The following is a 20381-nucleotide window of genomic DNA, read 5'->3' as shown; positions in this document are numbered from 1 at the left end:
TCGAGTTGCAAAGGTTAAAGGTCACACTAATGGTGACATTTTTTTTTTAAAATGATTCTCATTTTTTAATCACAATTTTTTTAAAGGGTGTGTAGACTTTTTAAATCCACTCTATGTATAAAAAAAAAAAACAGCCCAATTTGATGAGCTCACTTCAAAATCATCACTAGATGCAGTCAATTATTTTTAAACACAGCACAGGATCCCATTCATAACAAAAGATTAGTTTGGCAGTACTGTGATTTCAACTTTGTAATGGCGGCCACTGGACAATAGAATTAGGCTAATTCGGTTCATTTCACTCCCCCCAGATATACTCTGCTGCTGCAACTGTCTGGTCTGGTTTAGTCTGGTCGCCAACCTTCTCTAATCAGATCGTCGTCTAAGGCCAAGCGCTGGCTCTCTGCTCTTTGACTGCTCAGCTGGCTGCATGTTTTTCCTTTATTCACACACAATGGGAAGGATCTTCGAGAACATCAAAGTGGATTTACAATAATATGACCCGAGGGTAATTTCTAAAAGTGATAGTAAATTGTGAATAAATCATCGTTTTAATAAAGAAATATCCTTCTATAAATATCTTCTCAAAGGCATGCCACAGATAATAAAAAATAAAAATAAATTAAAAAAAGTTACAAAATATGAAGTTTTCACAAACGCCGCTTGAAATCAAATGTGCTTTTTTTTTTTTACCCATTTGGTTGTCACACTGTTTCAAACAGTTTGCGCACTTGCAGGTTAATCTCTTTATCTCGGCGGCAGCAAACGTTGCCTGTTCAACAGAAGATACTGCCAGAAGGATACAGACATTAAAGTCCGATTATTGCATAACCCATGTTTAAAATGTGATTAGGACCAGATGTGCGCGCAGATTTTTGCAGAGGCAAGGGATTTTGTGATATCACACAGACACATGTTTATAGAACCAGCTTTACGCGTGATTATCAAAAAGAATCAGAAAAAGAGAGATGCTGCCATCTGGCAATAAAATAGTTCTGCTGTAACGCGGTTTGACACAAAATATCTAGAAAGTGTTTTGATCCCGTTCTTTCAAGTGCAACTTCATGTGTGGAACAATAGTGCGGCTTGGAATGGAATGGAATAATTCCCCAGTTGTTAAGTCTAAAAAAATCATTAATACACAATTACAAGTTCATATACTTGTCATCTCCTCCCTTCCTTGCTCACCATTTGAGTGAGTAGTTTATAAAGTGATGCAAAAGTGCTCATTGTGCAACACAGAGGACACAAAAGCACACTCATCTTAACACGATAGGCTCGCCTATTTGATACCAAGCTACAGTATATGAAGGCAGCAGGGTAATTCCCCTTAATAGCTGGAAATGCTCCTTTTCAAGGCACCTGGTAGCATGATGTCTGATTACAGGTGATCATTTTCTGTTTGGTGAAGAAGCGCATCGCAGATGCTCGACGTTACGGATGATGGTGGTTCAGAACAATTGGCAATCGTTGTCCGTCTCTCCGGCTTAAATGTCAGAGGTAAGAAATCCAGGACTTGGTATTAAGTGCCGCATTCATCCATAAGTCTCGCTTATGAAGTGTCACTAGTTTCTGCACCTACACTAACATAACCTTGTTGTAACACTCTTAAAATAAAGTTAATATGGTGACTTGGCAAGGAATATAAAATAAAGCCTGTTAGAGGCAATGTCACTGTCACTAATAAAAAATAAGTTAATATTAACTACTGTACTGCCATACATTTATTTAAAAAAAATTAAAGGCAAGAGGCGATTACATTTTTTAAATTGTAATTAATCTAATTAATTCATGATTAATCACAAATTTTACATCTGTTCTAAATGTATAATAAAAAAAAATCTAGGTTTTCATACTCTTGTTAACAAAAGTGGAGAAAAAAATGTTAAACTAATAGAAATAGTTCAAATGAATTTTGACGTTTATAGCCGTCAGTGTCAGTGAATGAATAAAAAAAAAAAAAAAAGATTATTACAAATTCGGGGCGTCAGGCGATTCAAGTTTTTAATCGTAATTAATCGCATGACTTCACGAGTTAACTCGCGATTAATCACAAATTTCATATCTGTTCTAAATGTACAATAAAAACAATTTTAGGTTTCATACAATTGTTAACAAAAGTGGAAAAAATAGAAATAGTTCAAATGAATTTGACGTTTATAGCTGTCAAAGGCAGTGAATGTGTTAATGGAGAACATAAACATTTGGGCATGCTGGCAGGAATTCCCATTTTGAAAATTCAGATTCCACTAAACAGTGCGAATGTGTTTTTTCCTTGGTTACCTTTCAGAGTACAAATGCATTACAAGCATTTGTATTATTTGTTTGGCAGCAGGTCAGTTTTGGAGATGCTGTTTAAAATTAGTCCAAGGATCCCCAACGACATTCCTGCCAGGTTCTTTTGTTAATGGAATGTACAGATGCATATTAGAGCTTTGAATAGAGAATTTCAAATGAAGACACATGGGAACACGTTCATCTATGTCGTCAAAAGTAATTAAATTTTTTTTGATTTTCAAGGTTACATAAAAATAAAAAATAAACTAGTCTGGACATGGGTGATCATGTCAAACCTTATATTAGTATATTTCAATGTCAATAAAGTCCAAGTCCTCTGACCCATTACTTGTGCATGGACTTGACATAAGTGCTTTGGTGGAGGAAATATATTCCATCCTCATCACCAGGATTACTGTGGATTTAACAAGTTCCCAAGAGTAAGCGCTGGGATATGCAGTTAATGATGTTGTTGTGCTGTGTTCGCCGCAACTTCCTTGCATTGTTGCTTGGTGCTTGAATACCGTGCCTGGTCCATTTGATCCAGTTTGAAGCAGAAGGGAAACTCCAGCCATTTGTCAAACTAGCAACAGGAAACTTAACGGGCATGTCAGATGATTCCACCTCAAAAGTAGTGCTTTTTGGAACTTATCTGTACACTTTGGACTTAGGTAATAATAGATTATTGGTATTATTTGGGAGTCCATTCATTTAGCATGGTGGGTGCAGTAATATAGACCAGTGATTCCAGTGAAGTGTGGTACTGGTGCCATTAGTGCTACGTGGGCTCTCTCTAGTGGCACACAAAAGAATTTCTGAATTAAATGTTCAAACTGTATCATTTTAATTTTTTTTTTTTTTTAATCCAGAACAGTTAATATTTCAATGTTGTCTTGAAAAGAACCAAGCATCAACCAGGAATAAGAATGAGCGTGTCTACAATTGGTGAAATAAATACCATAGACTTGCTAGCAAGGCAGATAACTTGCTAACTAGCATGGCTAACATCAGTTCGTTTCTGCTGTTACTTCAAAGTGGAGAACAAAAAGTAGCTACTCATTTTTTCTGATAAACAAGTACTTTTACAGTTGTACTACATTTTAATTTCATTTGACTGACACAAACCAGTCAACTTCAACTCCTCCTATCCTTTAAAGTTGTGTAATAGGCTACTACTGGTTGAGCTGGACAGGCTTTTGCTTGTGAATAGTGTAATTATTTTTTTCTCCATAGAGGAAATGTAAATAGATGGAAAACAATTTATTTCTACCGCCCATTGTGAAACCTTTTCCACCCGGACACTAAAAGGATGATTTAAGTGCTGACATTACGTTTTAGATTAATTCTCTCGCAGCAGTTTGTGTGTTTTCATCAGCTTTTAGGGTATTTGTAATTTTAGTCCAATTTCAGACTGATTGCCCTGTTGCTCAAATGCTAATCATCATCATCACTGTGCAAATTGTTTTCTAGTTTAACACTCAAGGAAAGACATTACATTTATAGCTATAACAGCTCCTGCAAATATGTCACTCAAAGCGCCGGCAAGTAATCTTCTCCGTAAACTCAGGGAGGTTTATTCATCACAACTCTTACACCTGGATGCTGCTCACAAAACTGGATCAGGGCAACACAATCAAGATAAACAAATATGGCAGCAAACATGTTGCAGTATTTCAATAAAATAACTTCATGAATTGAAACAAAAAATAATAAAAATAAATGGCTATCACTTTCCAGACAAAATTAAACAAGACAACTATGTTTTAATTCAGCCATTTTATACAACAAAGTTAAACATTTTCACTAATATAAAAATATGGTTGAATTATGTAAACTGTTGAAACCATTTGTTATTTTTATTTCCATTAGGGCCAAAGCTATGATCATTAACTGCAATGACAGTCATGTTGGCATAGTTTCATGTTGCTGTTCCAGTTTAAAAATACGTAAAATGTCAACATTAAGTGGCTTGTTTTGTCCCTTTAACATCTTGCGTTTATAGCTGTTCTATTGTCCCCTATTGTTCATGTGAATGATGGGGGAACTTTTGAGTAAATGTCAATAAATTTGACACAACAATGTCATAATTACACAGCTAACTACATCACAAATCACTCCAGTGTCCAGAGAAATAAATGTCCTTGGCGTATGGTGTGATCTCATTTGATCCCTGAAGAGAAATAAACACAATAACCCATTGAAAATTGTTAATTATAAAACACCTTCAAAGTTCAAGCTGGTACGCCGAGGTGAAAATCTGAAGTGTTAATTAAGATTAAATCTATCTGGCTTTCATTTGATTCTTCATAACGTCATAACTCTTCACAAAAAGGTCACTAACTCTTTTCAGCAACGCATGAAGGCAATACGTGCAATAAATGAACAATTCTTCTATTTATTTTGCTGTAGATGGAAAACATTTGCTTTGTTTGAATCCATACATTTTCCATGTGATTACAAAATATTTTGTCTGTCAATTTTTAACTCATTCACTGCCATTGACAGCTACAGACGTCAAAAATTCATTTGAACTATTTCTATTAGTTTCACATTTTTTACCACTTTTGTTAACAAGAGTATGAAAACCTAGAAAAAAAAGTATTGTACATTTAGAACAGATATCAAATTTGTGATTAATTGTGAGTTAACTATTGAAGTCATGCGATTAATTACAATTAAAAAATGTAATCGTCTGACGCCCCAAATTTTTTTATATAAAATTTTTTGTTTGATTACTTCATTATTTAAACTCAAGATTAATCACAAATTTTATATCTGTTCTATAAGTACAAAAACATTTTTTCTAGGTTCTCATACTCTTGTTACCAAAAGTGGAAAAAAATGTGAAACTAATAGAAATAGTTCAAATGAATTTTTGACATCTATAACTGTCAATGGCAGTGAATGAGTTAAAAAAATTAAAAAAGGAAGAAAGAAACCAAAACTGATGGGTAGTGTTAACATAAAATGCACTGGCAAAATGCACGAGTTCCTTAGAGGCAGTAGTTAGACTGGCCAAGTCAATGCCCTGACTTAAACCATATAGAACATGCATTTTACCTGTTAAACAGAAGACTGGAGGCATAAAGCGAATAACTGAAAATGTTAAATCTTAATCACGTCAGATAATTTTATTTGATCTGTTTGTTCCAATACTTTTGCACACCCCCAACATTTGGTGTCTCATTTTAAATAACAAGTTGTGTCAAAAGAAATCAAACCTGGACATAAAATATAAACTATTGAACTCGTCATATTCACTTTTCTGATGTCAAAGATTTTCAGTCAACAAAAAATACAGGAGGTGAAGACTTTGGAGGTGAATGTGAAATCTTCAAGGGTCATCGTTGTTTATAAGGTTGCATTTTCAATTAAATCGTGCCTTTTGGACCAGCCACTTGCAAAATTAGTTTGAAGCTTTGCATGATGGATTTGTGCCATGCACAGTCTGCTTTAAATGCATCACAACAAAAATGGAGCTCTCAATCTTACAGCATGTTTATTTTAAATCAAAGTATTTTTCAAATATTAGGAAGAAACGGTTAATTGTTCATTTTTGACCTGGAAAAAAAAAAGATTGGAACATCTAAGTCCTAAAAAGAGAGTTCTTGATCATGTGATGTCAATAAATAACTGCATATAATGACTGATGTTTAGAACAGGGGTGTGTAGACTTTTTTTTAAAGCCACTGCATTCTACGTTTGAGCAGAATTTCTCGCCTCAAACCTATCGATGTGTCACTTTTGGCTATTCTGTCCCATTTTTTTCAACAACCCCCATGTTAGTAGTTTCTGAAAACACAAGGCCACACAGAAGCATTTCAAGAGTCGTGGTGAGTAATGTCAAAGCCGGGGGCCAACTTTAATCAACTCGCAACTGTACATTGACATAAAGCAGTTATTCGGATGTTGACGTGTGCAGGAATGGGAAATAAAACAACACAATCCCGTGACCATGCACGCGGTCACCTTTAACACGATATTTGTAACCATCCGGCCGGCTCAGACACATCAAACGGGGCGAAGAGAGCTGTCTAAAACACAAAGAGCATACACACGAAGGAAGGAAAACAATGGGATTAAGCAGAGAGTCTTGAACACAGGATACGGTACTGACATTTGCAAGTGAGAAGACACTCGGTAATTGCTTTCGCAATTGTGGAAGCGTGCAAACAAAGTTTGCTTGCATTTTTGTAAAGAACAGATTTCAAATGAGGTTTTTCCATCTGTGGAGTAACGAACACCACATCGTTATTTCAGTCATGCTAGCTGAGGGCAAATCCAACGCCATGTTGCTGTCAACAAAAACAACATGAACAGACATCTAAAGTGCTCGATGAGCCTCAATAGATGGTAGAGGAAGCCACTGGGAGGCTTTTTTGATAAAAACAGCTCACAGCAAGAGTGGCGAGCTTGCCAGCATCTTTTGTCTACAGTAAATAATAATAATAATAATAATTAAAAAATGGAGTCTTGTTCTGGAAAGAACTGAAAAGGCAGATTTTACACCCTTGTTTTACCGAGACTCGACAGTAGATGGCAGCAAAGTAGAAACTAACTCCTAAGAAGCATCCCCCCCAGTATGAACTCGTTTAATGCAAATTGCACACTCCACTTTTTTTTTTCTTTTTCTTTTCTTTTTTTTTTTGCTGCTGCAAATTTTTTAAGGCAGTTCCTCCAATATAAAGTGCATGAATGCAGTCAGTCATCATGACCTGAGTAAAGCAATTGGAAGTGTGCTATAAGAGCCACTCAAAGGATCACTTATGAAAACATCCAGCAACCATTTGTCATTTTAGCAACCTGACATCTCACGTCAAGCGCGATCACGCTCGCCAAAAATGATCTAAACTTGCATTTTGATCATGTACTGCATGCTATTTAAGGTTGTTTGTGTGCAAATTACAGTGTACTCTCTTGGATACTCAACCAAGGACTTCTCTTCCATTTCATTCCATTCCTTAAAAAAAAAAAAAAAGAAAAAAAAAGAATAAAAAGCCACTTACATTTTCACTTCTACTCTGTAATATTGAAAAATATCCAGATTTGATCCAACATTTGGTAAAAAGAAAAAAAAACAACAACAAGCACCTTGGTGTTGGCAGTAAGATTTGGGTGTGAGCCCGGGCTCGATACGCTCCTACACTCACATAACCCATGAGCCCGGCCCGCTAGGCACGACCTCCATTTCCATCTGCAGCAGAACATCGTACAAGATGAGCAGCAAGGGCAAGGTCATGCTCAGCAGCTCGTACAGGAAGGCATAATCGTGGGCGTTGTCCCTGAAGTGGCTAGCCAAGTCCCGTGCTGCCCCGCGCACCTGCCGGCACACCCGCCTGGGGGCGCTACACACGGCACGCGCCACACTCACGGGCCTGCTCAGCTGCTTCCTCAATACGGAGCTGAAGGTACCTGCTGCCGGCTGGCTCGGCGGGGCCGCTGGACAGCGGGAGGAGGCGCTCTCTTCCGCAGCGGCACGTCCACCCTCAAACCGACTTCCAAAATGACTCTAGAACAGAGACACAGGATCAATGGTGGGAAGGATTTCTTTTGTACTGTACCCCCCAAAAAAGTCATGTTTTTAACATGAAAAATAATACCTGTAATATTAATTATAAAAACATACAATAAAAACAATTAAATAGAATGCAAAGAATTACAATTTTGCCACATCTTTTGGCTTTGGTGTGCACACTTTGGCCACCTGGGGGCAGTATAATACAGACATAAACCACATGGAGCTGGTCAGCCTCAAAACTACTGAAAGCAGCAGAAGTTTGATACTCAAGAAAATTTGGTAATAATTGAAATCACGATTAGGACGATCAATTGTTTTTGGTGCAAAACAAGAAAATGTTTAAATGGATACTTGACTCATTGAGCCATTTTCTGCATTAAAAAAATATTTTGTACAGAATAAAATTGGTAACTTCATTACTTTTCATGTACAATTAATACCTTTAAAAACTATTTTTTCCACATTTTGTCAGCTGAAGATAACATCACCTGTGCTGAGGAAGTAGGTAATGACCAATCATGGCTCAGTTTGCTGACCAAACCCACAAAACAGGTGAGCCATGATTCATTACCTACTTCCTCACCACAGGTGATGTCATCTTCAGTCGATAGCAAGTGGAAAAATTAGTTTTTAAAGTTTACAAGAAAAAGAATGGTATATATATCAATCATTCTGGACAAAATATTAACTTTTTAATGAATCAAGTATCCCTTTAAACGTAAAAAAATATGAAGACAAATACATTTTGTTGAAACACTAATTATGCAAGTTTTTTTTTTGGACCAAACAAGATTTTTACCAAATTAGTTATTTTAAAATAAAACAAAAAACAAGATTTTTACTAAATTAGTTATTTTAAAATAAAATAAAAAGTGAAAGTATATACATTTAAACAATTAAAAATAAGTATTAATAATATTTTATTTTTGTTTACGATTATGCAATTTTTTGAATTATGGAGTGTAATAATTGAAATTGTAATTGAATTTAAATTAATTGCACAGCCCTGTTTGATACCACTTGTATTTTTATTTAAACGTTAATTTGTCAATAACAGGTATATTTGAAAAGAGATATAGTGTGTGTTAGAAAAAGTCTAGGACAAAAAAAAAATGTCAAAGAGATATATTTCAAATCTTTTGTCTCCTAGTCGTGCATTTGGAACCTATCCTGCATTTTACCACCTCTGCATATGATATACCAGAGCAAATGCTGACAGTCAAACCGCATGCATCCACATTTGCGGTGCTCAATCCTTACCAAGCGTGCGGTCACATTCCTATGGAGGCTTGTCCCGTTGTTCATTTGATTAAAGTGAAGCTTGCAGTACAATTTACCTGTCAGAGCATATCAGTTAATATGTAGTGAGAAACTGTCAAGTGCCGCCATTGTACTATATACATTGACTGTCATTGGACAGTGTCCAAAAAAAAAAGAAAAGATTATTTATCATCTTTGACAGAATTTCTGATATAGATCATGTATTGGACCAGATGAAATAGTGCCACAAATTGATAGTACCGTGTTGAGAGTCAAAGAAATGTGATCCCTGGCGCAGGGCAGAGCTGCAGGTGGCGCAGCGAAAGCACTCCCTGTGGAAGTAGAAGCCCTCGGCACAAATCCTCTCCACCAAGAAAACACGCCGCTCGCATGAGCGGCACTTTTCACCCGACTGGGGTAACGCCCTTTGGACCGGGCTGCCCTGAGGAACAGAACACACAAAGGATCAGGATAGATTTGGAAGTTTCCATGCATAAAGGAACGTGAACTCCAAATATGGCAATTTTTTGTTGTAATGGGTATTTTAATGAGGAAAATTAGCACTCAGTCAATAATACTGTACTCTAAGAAAACATACAGTAATGACATATTTGATATTACAGTGTTATGAATGCCACTCATTCTGGTGTGCATGCATTGGCCACCTGGGGGCAGGGCAGTAATAATCACTGGGGCATTGTTATGAATCCCACTCGAGTTCTAGGCAGTGCTCGCCTCTTTACATTAAATTAAATCAAATTAAAATTAAATAACCAAATATATTATATGAGGCATGTCCCACATCTCTTGTACAAAAACTTTTTTTTTTGGGGCCAAGGTTGATGTAAATTTAGAGACAACCTTTTGTAAATATGAGATCAAGTTATTTTTCTAAGGTCAAATTCAAGCATGTTTCAATGCCTTAAAAAATGTCAGTCTTTTCTACTTTTATACCATATTTTGCGAATGCTCAACATTATTTAAGCACATTAAGCACATGTGTGTTATGCTATAAAATGTTTGAAATAGCAACATCTTTACATGATAGTTTGTGGTTTTATTTTTAATTGAACAAATTCAACCCTTTCAACCAATTTCAAAAGTAGGACCAAATAGGAAAATATGATGACATGCAACCTCGTGAAAACTGCTTAGACATGTGGATGATGTTTCTTTACAGCAACAGACTGTAAAGGATGGGTGGAGTAAAAACCACCAACCACACACTCACACACACGCACACGCACACGCACGACAACCGCATTCTCCTCCTTTGTGAGGTCTTATTGCTGATCGAAAGCACACGTGTAGAAAAAGCAGACAAGGCCAAGCTCAAATGGGACTAGTGCTACATTTAAGGATGCATTCATGTGCTGTATTTGTGTGATGGTGAGAGAGTTGCAGTCAACATGTTAAGAGTGCACAGAACTGAAAAAGGAAACACTTTCCAGAAGCAAATTTTTTTTCTGCACATGCTCAAAAGTCTTCCAGCAAGAGTGATATTATGTTATTATGTACTGTATACTGTGTACTGACACTACTTATCATGCAGTGGTGGTCCAAGTATGACTCTGTCCCTTCATCCGGCTCATAGACAATTACATGTTCAAGAAATGTATTTCGATATTATTCATTACCCGCATAAAATAGTTCAACAGATTCATTGAAAATGATAGAATAACAAAAATAGTATTTGATGAATTTATTTAAAATAAAATATATGTAAACAATTTTACTTATACAATGAGCAAGGTTTGTGTATTTTTAAATAACAGGTCAATTCATGATGAATAAAAAATATTTGAAAAATAAAACATTGTGTTTTAGTAATTTATCAAATATTCGTTAATTATAGAAAATTAAAAACAATGTGAATGTAATCATTTTACAAATACATATGTAACATTTGTTTTTAAAATAATGTTAAATAAATATCAAAATATATATATATTTTTTACAATATACAACATTTTTAAAATACCTGTACACTTAACATTTCTAGTCATTCTATTGTGCAAATGATTAATTTTTGTAGACAATGAGTTAAAAAATTTAAGTACAGTAAATAAATAATAAATATTTTGTATCTATTTTCAATAATCTAAGAAAAATCTTATGTTACTTATTGTTAAATATAAGTAACATAAGATTTTTCATACACATTGAACATTTTATATATTTTACTTTTATAGTTCACATTTTGATATTAAATGAAACAATTTTACAATATAGTGCTTCTATTAATTTAATTAAATACTTGGTTAATTTATTGTAAATAATCCCAATTTTTTTTTTAAGAATTACAATACCTATATATGTACACTTAACATTTCTATTCATTCTATTGTGCAATGATGACTTTTTATAGACAACAAGCTAAAAAAATATTAAAGTACAGTAAATAAATATAAAATATTTTCTATCCATTTCAATAATTTGGTTAATTAAGTTATTGCAAACAAAACAACAATATAAGTAACATATGATTTTTCATACACATTTAACATTTTACTTTATTTCAAGTTCACATTTTAATATCACATGTAAAATTAAAATGAGAAAATGTTCATTTCATTATTTTTTATTTGAAGTTTATTGTTAAATTGTTACTACCTTATGTTGGAATTAACAGGCCTGTCAGTCTTTTGAAAATCAAATGTGGATCTTGAGTGCAACACCCCTTCTGTAGTCTACTCTATTTTATACTATCTCAAAGCAAACATCATCAACGGTCACTCATTCATGAACAAAAATCCCTGCAGTATGATAATAATCTTAATCTAGATTTTGAAAATGAATACACACGCATGCCACAAGAATGTCCAAACTTGCAAGCAAACTCAAGCCAGGGAGGGAGGGGTCAAAGGGCGAGCATGTGATAGTCACCTTGATAACAACAGAGCTGTCTGATGAGATCAAACCGTTGAGGTGAAGCGCCTTCTCCTTTATGCTCTTTGACTGAAACTCTCTAACTTGTTGTGACTGAGCTTTTTTCTAAAATATGAAACGGGAACCAAAGATCAGTCTCGACGCTTCTGTCTGATGACACGCAAACTACCGCTACTAAGCAGCTTCTGCACAAAAATAACACAGTCATCTCCATTCACTATGACCAACGTAGTAAAATTCACTCTTCTGTGTTAGAGTTTGACTAACATGCGTGAGAAAGAATGTGAAAATGCTACATATTGTTCACACAAACTGTGGTGGAACACAAACATAAGAAAGCCATAGAAAACCTGACATTGAGGGTACACTCAATGGCTCACCTAAAAAAAAAAAACCTTGGAAGTTTACAAGAATAAGGATCGAGCCCTGCCAGCCCAATCAAATAGCAAAAAGTACTTGATATTGTAATAGCCTATCGATGCCACAAGATGGCAGCATAACACTCCCTTTGTCCAGCGTGAACATTGTGGTCGTCAACTTAAGGTTAGCATAAATGCTAATACAACATTAACAGTTCTCAGAATTAAATTAGGTTACTAGTACTACATGTTATTGCTAAAATTACAAATAGCCATTTATTTAGGATTTACAGTATATTTTTAAGTATAAGCTAACTGTTCCATTTACTTCACTTTCTATGTTAAGCTAATGCTAATGTCTGGTTTGGAGCAGATGGCTTTGTATTAAAACTTTTTCATATATAAAAAAAAAAAAGGAAAATATATGCTAATTAAGAGTAAACAACATCACCAGAGAGCAGATAAATTCAACACATCTAGATTCATAAGCTAACTACTAAACGCACATTCATTTATATATATATTTTTAGATATTATTTTACCTTCAGTAAACGTGATTAAATACAATAGCCAGATGTGAGTCCCTGCCTGACAGAAACTGCACTACACACATACATACGCGCACACACGCGCAAATTTGAGCCAATGATCTGCCACAACCTGTGCCAAGTTTGCTGGCCTGCTCCTGTCGTGTTCCAACTGGAGGGATAATTGCGGGGATGACTTCACTATCTAAGTTACACAAGGTTAAGGTATACTATATAATCAACATTTCTTCTTCGCACTCCATCACAACATGCAAAAAATAAAATAAAACCACACTGAGGAATAGGAGTGAAAGAGGTCATGAGGGAAGGAGGAAGAGGAGAACACTTCACCTCACAGATGAGTTCATCCACCTCCTTGAGGCGTTGCAGAACTCGGGACATGAACGCGGCCGCAGAGTGGACGGAGGGTGCGGTACACATTTGGCTCTCCGGTTCTGGCGAGGTCTTGACCTGCTCATGGGTCTGAGCCACATGTCTGAGCTTCACGACAGAGAAGCAGTCCTGCGGCCGAGGCGGGAGCTCCCAGGCTTTGGGTCGAGGCTCCGTGGGGACTAAGTTTTGTGCCGCGCGTCTGATATTGACTTGAAACTGAAAAGTGATGACACACGCTGTCACGAAACTGAAGGCTGAGGATCATTGATGGAACCGTATTGGTGCTTTTACATCTTTCAGCCCATCACTCGATTTCTAAACCACTTATCACGTGAGGTCGCGGCAGCCATGTCATGAACTCATTTACGTATGTACATTTTGTATACGTTGAGGAAGCGATCGCTACCGGTAAGTTTTCCACACGGAACAATTTCAGTAAAGGACAAAAAGGGTACCTGTAGTATGCTCTAGCCACCAGGGCTTGAACAGAATAGTTGAATGATGGACTACACATAACTCCACCAATCTTTAGAGCTTGAAAATCAATTAATCGCTAATCACGCTTTTCTGGCATCTTGTCTTCCAATCGGCCAATTACAGAGGACTTTTGACTCACCTGTCCTCTGGCGTCATTAGACTTTTAGCAAAATTTCCGGTCAAAAGAGCGACACACTCGTCATATATTATACGTCTACGCAGGTCAGAGTATGAAAATAAGATACGTGTGGATGAAAATGGTGGTTAGCCTCGCGAGCTTGAGCTATTCCATATCGCCACTAGTCTTAAAATGTTGACACCAGCAGCAGGTTCGTGGGACTGGCGGCGAGGAACGAAGGCAGTTGGTAATTGTGACTGTGGAGACGGCTGTACAATGCTATCGATTAATCAACTTCAACTAGCCTGTCGTCACATTAGCGTCCACTACAAAAAAGTCATTCAGCCCCTAATGGGCACACATGCTTAGTTCATAGAAAAACAGCACAGCTAAGATTCTGGCTAGCGGAAATCATGGCTAGCCTTACGCACTTGACAGAACGTCAAATTTGCCTCCATGTTTCATTCCCTCAAAATGTAAACTATTGATTTTGCCCTTTTGAAAAAAGGAAAAATGAATTGATTGTTTCAATATAAATGCTTATTTACACAAAATATAAGCGTTTTTGCATTTTGTTCGAACGTGATGCGGCCAGCCAACCCCCCAAAAAATCAAGGTATAGTATGTCCTGAGCCGTGATTTTGGGAAATTACACGTTTAAGGGGATTTCACCGTTTTAACCGGCCCCCTGTGAGAAAGCAGGACCATGATGTGGCCCGTGATGAAAACAAGATTAACATCCCTGATTTAGGCCATCAAAGCTGACTTCTTGAACTGATTATAGTCAACCACAGGATCACAGAAGTGAGCTATGTGAACCACTACTCTACCATGTTGCATCCCACAAACACAAAACAAACAAAACATTAGTACATTTGAATAATGTTTGGATTGCTGTCCTTATGCAATCTGCTTTGCGTGATAATCCATCACAGCAAATTTATTACCAGCTGAGCTTTATAGGAGGATAAAATGATGTGATCAACTCAATCAAGAAGTGTGGTTACAACTTTGTAATAATGTGGCCCTTCGAGTTCTTTCGTGACCTTTTGCAAAATGATAAACACTTTGACTATACTGTGTTTATTTTTCATGCGCACCAAGGACTGTTAAGTTGTATCCAGGGACAAATTAACCCTCCTCTTACCTTCAAGTTTCCTAGCATGTTTTAACCTTGAGTGACATTTTTGGGAGGGTTGTTTATGATTCAAGGCTTCACTTTATTTAATGGGGACAACTGGGAAAACTAAAATAACATGATGATATATTTCAGTCTCTCTGCTATCCTGTGCACAGTTGTTGTACGCATCAATTTATTTGACTTCATTGTATTTTTTGGGGGTAATTTGACTTTATTCGATTTGCTTGTGGACTACCTAACTTGTGTGTGCACAAAGGTCAAATTGGCCACAATTTCACAAAGGAGGGCTGAGATGTAGCAAATATGCAAGTATTATGTCTCAGTGATCGTGACAAAAATTTCTTTTTAATTGACTTTTATTTTTATTTTATTTTTTTATTCCTTGGGGTGAATTATTGCCCAAAAATGTTTTAAACAAGGATGGCTAAAGGTTAGGTCTATCGGAAGATGCTTCAAACTTCTTCCAACTTTCAGGGTTTATTTGCCTATTGGCCATATTAATGATATCCCACCTGAAATGTTGCAGATATACAATATTAAATATGACCAATAATAAGTTAAAGTATAATGAGGTGATTCCATGAGAAAAATGGCAGAAGGAAGGGTAGAAAAGAGGAGAAGAGGAAAATTCCCTGGACATATTGCCATGACCACCACTGCGAGGAGAAGCAGGTAGCTGGGGTTTAAAGGTCATATTAGTGCATATCTTTGGTCAACCCTGTGCTGGTTTCACATTTTAACAGATTCCTCTCACTAATGAGGTTGTGATGACTGCACATTGCCCTCTTTTGAATAATAGTTCCTAAGTGTTAGAGTCCAAAAATGACACATAGCGATGAAAACGGTTTCTGGCAGTGTTTCAATTTCAAACTGAGGAATTTGTTGGATGCTGATAAGTGAAGGGAGTGAGGGCTAAAGAATGTAAAAAAAACAACCCAAAAACAAATAACAGAATGTTTCTCCAATAAGCTGAATAGTACACGGCAGGAAAATGTGTTAATGTGTGTGGATTTTCATGTTGTCTATTTGACTGCAATCTGGCTTCATGGCGCTACCTGTATTTCAGGTGGAGGTTTGAGTGGGATGGGAGTCGATAATTTAAAGTGCGCCCACTCGGCAGAGTCGAGAGCTTGAAGAGGGGAGGATCTCTCACAGTCTGACTGGAATTTGGCAGAAAGGTCAGGAAAAGCGTTAATAAAAAGGCACAGATCTGGGAGAGGCTGAAAGGATCAAATGCTGGGTGTAAGAGACCAGAAAAGAAAGAAAAACTTCAGCAGAAGCAAAAGGAACATTTTTGGCAAGGAAACCACAGGCAGCTCTTAAAGGTCCAACTCGCAGCATTTGAAACAGGAAAGATGTCATTTATACACAAATAAATGGCAAAGTATTGCCTCACTATAAGACTACATTGAAAACGGTTGCAAACTAGAATGTAAAATTATTTTAAAATAATAACAGACAAAACTGACTGTACCTGCTTCCGTTGGGTGTAGCTTACTGTGTTCTCCATTTTGGCCTGCAACTGTGTAGCCATTGAGCGCACTTTGTTCTCTTTGGGCTCTCTCCTGTCCCACATTGAAGCTCCTTTAGTGGACAAATTGGTGGCCTGAAAGGGAGAAAAAGACAATAAATCTATTTAACATACAAACTGGTACACATTATTTGGTTTAGGTACCTGAAGGTAACATTTTACAATGATTATTTCAACAAACCTCTTCCAGGTAAGTGCAAAGTTTTCTCCTCCTTTTGTAAATGGCATCTGTACCATCAGCCTTTTTCTCATCCTACAAGAAGATGAGTTGAATAATTTGCATTCAAAGAAGTTTATAATAAATAAAAACAACAGTGATGTTACAATGTTACCTTCGGAACTCGTTTTCTTGGCACAGCAAGATTAAGAACATTATTATTACTTCGAACTTCCTTAGATGGATAATCTTCACTGTTTTCATCCAGTCGTCTGGAGCCTGCGGTACAACATGTGACCGAATTAAAGCTCTCAGATTTTCCACATCACACAGCCATAAACGTCAAATAATATCAGTGCATAATCCCCAGAACAGGCTATTGTCTTAGAAGTTAGTGAACTGATGCTGGCAAGCAGTTCACTTGAAATATACAACTACCATGCCAGAGTGACATCAATGTATGGATGAAGTTAAATAAAATGAGTGGGCCTTCTGAGAGTGTCAGCCCACAGCCGTTCACAGCGCTGGTACAAATACACATTCCACACATCGCTGCATTCTCGACTGCTAGGAATTCATAACACACACAGAAAATCAACTAAAAAGAGAATAGATTGTCTTTGTCTGGAGAATTTGTACTTTTTTTCAAAATAACTTAGTAAAACAATACAAATATGAAGACATGGACAAGAAACACAGTAAATGTAAAAAAAAATTAAAAAGGCAGTTTGCAACATACTGTTTAGTAAGTATAGCACCATGCTACATAGAGTACAGACAGTATAATACGGATTGAGCATAGAGCATAGTCTGGGTTTAGTACCTGCATCAGGTAAAGGTGTGCCTCGGAAGAGTTCGTAGATTTTGGATAGGTAGGTGATGAATTTGGTCTTCTGCAGCTCCAGGGAGCCACTCAGCTCTTTCACAGATGCGAATGGTCTGATCCCAAATTCCCGCTCTGCGATGTCAAAAGCCAGCTGGAGGTTGTCAGCCTGGTTTTCCTCATTTAATGACTCAAAGTCTCTGAGGGACAAAAAGACGAGAGTAACTTGTGTGGGAGGAAGATCATGTACTGTACATGTCATGATGTCTTCTTGCTGCTACGGTCTATACTGAAGTTAGTGTGTCCTGTGCATGTGTTTTAGTATTTATTGCGAGTAGGTGGGGGGGTTATTAACTATCAGAGATGATTTGATTAACAAGACAGGAAGTTGGAAAAAGGCAATGGGCCTATCAAGTGTCTAAAGGCAAGCTGGGTATACTGTAGCATAAAGTACACAAGGGTGTGAAAAAGTTCCTGTAAAGTGAGAATTCATGGCTTGTAAATTTGACACACCACAGAAGTGTTGCTCACAACATAGTCAAACCCCTTCCTTCCTCGCTCTTCCATTTTTTTCCTGTGTGACATGCGCGCACTCACCGCCAACTACGAGGCACTCTAAAGTATCTGAAAGGAAAGATTTATTTTTGGCGTATAGGCATAGTTTGCTAGCTAATTGCACGTCACAATTGTCTGCAATGTATTTAGAAACAAATTTGTGAATTCGCTTGATAGGGTTTCTACTATTAGCAGAGCAGTGGTCTGCACAAAAACATTCTTCCTCTTTTGCCGGAAAAATGGCACCAAATGACTTGATAAACGGTTGAATAGAAACAGCTCTAGCGTCTCCGCCAAAACTGTGTGGAGACACCATTAGAAATAACGGCAAAGAGCGCACTAACCTAGCAACACACACTTCACCCCCCCCCTCCTCTTTTTTCTTTTGTTTCTGCAAACCTACTCACTTTGCACAATTCCACTGTGCTGACAGGCGTACATTAGGAGGAGGGAAAAGGGGGGTGAATGCCAGCGCGTTCCTGAAAACTTGCAGGACCACATGAAATTGCAGTGGCATGCGAGAAGGTATGAAGGCAATAATTTAAGCAGGAGAGGATATAATTTGTTCTGTAAATGGACTCATCCAAAGCTGTAATATAGAGGTACAAAGCACTGGCAAAGAAATTTGAGTGTATTTAACACACACAGCAGAGTTAGTTGTTAGTTTGTAAAGTCGTAATGTGGGAAAATAAATCTTCAGTGTTGCTTCTTATCCGTTTACGTACATCAGATGGGGTTTGAACCTGTGGATCAAGGCACACAAGGCGAGGCCACTACTCCAAGAGAACGTGAGGTCTGTGATTGTTACATTCCTGTAACCTTCAGTCTGTTTCTGGCACCATGTGAGAAGCCTCGCCGGCCTGATTTCAGATTCTGTGGAGGAAACGCAAGCAAATTTTCACTATGAAAGTCCAAGAGAGTAGACGCCGGAATGAAGGCGCCACTCCTAGGAAGTTAATGCAAAGGTCAAGAACTAGCTCAAGATCCACACAGGAACATTACAAATGCAACTTTGTTTCCACTTTGGATTTAAATCAGGAAGCGAAAGTAACTCTGAACTTGGCGAGTGAGACGTTTTTGAACGGTAACTCCCATTTCATGGCTTCCTCCTCGCAGTGAACCCATGTGTAAAAACAAACCACAGAATACGACTTCCTCTCTGCATGCAAGTTAGTTTTAGCTTTTAAAAACTTTTGAAAGTAAGAGTCAGGTGACATTGCTAAACATTGCGGCCGCACAGTCATGATTTCTTTACCTCGTCGGCAGATATTAACAGGTCGACGGATGGAGGTGGCACGCTCCAGAGAGCACGAACTCAGCTCTCCGTTCAAGTACAGGTGACGCACCTGGAAAAAGAAAAATTGAAGCATGCATCGTTTTTTTTTTTTCCTCAGGTGCAAAATTAATTTCAAGGTCTCATTCTGCACCTGGTTAGGTTTGACACATGAGGAAATTAGGTTGGGGTATCGCGTTACTGGGTCAATGGTGTACTGGTCCAAGTTTTTGGCGATGTTCTCAGGTGTTGTTTGTGGAAGCAACCTGTAAATGCTTTCTCTAAACACACAAAACTTAAAATTACAAATACAGTCAACTCCCGATTGGCTGATGAGTTCAGTATATATTACATAAGACTATGTGTGTGTTTTGTGTTTTTAACGCATACCTCTCTGCCAGCAATTCAATAATTGCTCCATCCTGAGCCCAGCCCTTTACCATCCAGGCCAAGTCAAGGGCAGCCAAGAAGCCTCTAGCGCAGCCCGTCCCCATGGGCCAGAAAGGCTGCAAACGCAACATAGACACAAACACAAGCCATATGTCATAATCCATCAAGACATTGTGGACTACTGTATACTTCTAACTCTAAGTCTTTCCAGAAGACCAACTCCATCTTTTCATCCATTTTTACCCTGGGTCAGTTTCCAGGTGTGCTTTGACCTCACATCCCCTTACCTCCAACAGGCTATCACCCACTAACGCAACCAGCAGCTGATGTCCGAACCTCTCCCTGACCAGAGTAGCGTTCTCAGAGGCGTGCATGCTGGTGAAGTCGAACATGGCTACGTCAGGCTGCCCGCAGTGGTTGACGGCGAAGTCCAGCGTGGGAAGCTGGTAGTTGGTTCCGAAGTCAGCAGCTTCTCGGGCGTAGCACAGGAGAGCTTCCTGGTTGACGTTATCGCTGCTTAGCAACCTCTGTGTCTCCATGTAATCCTGTCACACAACAAGCAGGACAATATCAGCCTCAGATAAGGTTTTTTTTTTTTTCAGCCTAGCTTAGCACTGATTCCTTTTTATTTTTATCAGAAGAAAATATTTATTTTAATCCCTGAATTTACTAAGAACGAGCAAATTACTATCC

General features: G+C 37.6%; 1 protein-coding gene across 7 annotated transcripts in view; it reads right to left on the bottom strand.

Annotated features, from left to right (window-relative positions):
• Window positions 1–3164: 3164 nt before the first annotated feature.
• Window positions 3165–20381, bottom strand: part of mical2a (microtubule associated monooxygenase, calponin and LIM domain containing 2a) — a 39797-nt gene continuing 22580 nt past the window's right edge. For 3 of the 7 annotated variants that reach the window (XM_086070973.1, XM_086070974.1, XM_086070976.1), the window contains 15 exons: window positions 19976–20233; window positions 19689–19804; window positions 19453–19579; window positions 19281–19371; window positions 18751–18898; window positions 17471–17670; window positions 16823–16926; window positions 16672–16743; window positions 16434–16565; window positions 16015–16119; window positions 13182–13439; window positions 11942–12049; window positions 9317–9497; window positions 9056–9132; window positions 7274–7786 (listed from right to left, as the gene is read on the bottom strand). In XM_086070973.1, coding sequence (XP_085927099.1) covers window positions 7424–7786; window positions 9056–9132; window positions 9317–9497; window positions 11942–12049; window positions 13182–13439; window positions 16015–16119; window positions 16434–16565; window positions 16672–16743; window positions 16823–16926; window positions 17471–17670; window positions 18751–18898; window positions 19281–19371; window positions 19453–19579; window positions 19689–19804; window positions 19976–20233 — 2340 coding nt within the window. In that variant the 3' untranslated portion in view covers window positions 7274–7423. Of the gene's footprint in view, window positions 4448–6115; window positions 6312–7273; window positions 7787–9055; window positions 9133–9316; window positions 9498–11941; window positions 12050–13181; window positions 13440–16014; window positions 16120–16433; window positions 16566–16671; window positions 16744–16822; window positions 16927–17470; window positions 17671–18750; window positions 18899–19280; window positions 19372–19452; window positions 19580–19688; window positions 19805–19975; window positions 20234–20381 lie in introns of those variants that run through there. The other 4 variants (XM_086070977.1, XM_086070978.1, XM_086070979.1 and 1 more) reach the window with 4 other exon arrangements.

The sequence above is a fragment of the Leptonotus elevatus genome, chromosome 3 (genome assembly GCF_054856555.1).
Source record: "Leptonotus elevatus isolate MCC_2025b chromosome 3, RoL_Lele_1.0, whole genome shotgun sequence".
Lineage (NCBI taxonomy): Eukaryota > Metazoa > Chordata > Actinopteri > Syngnathiformes > Syngnathidae > Leptonotus > Leptonotus elevatus.
Note: the sequence above shows the minus strand (reverse complement) of the source record. Positions and strands in the feature narration are given on the sequence as shown.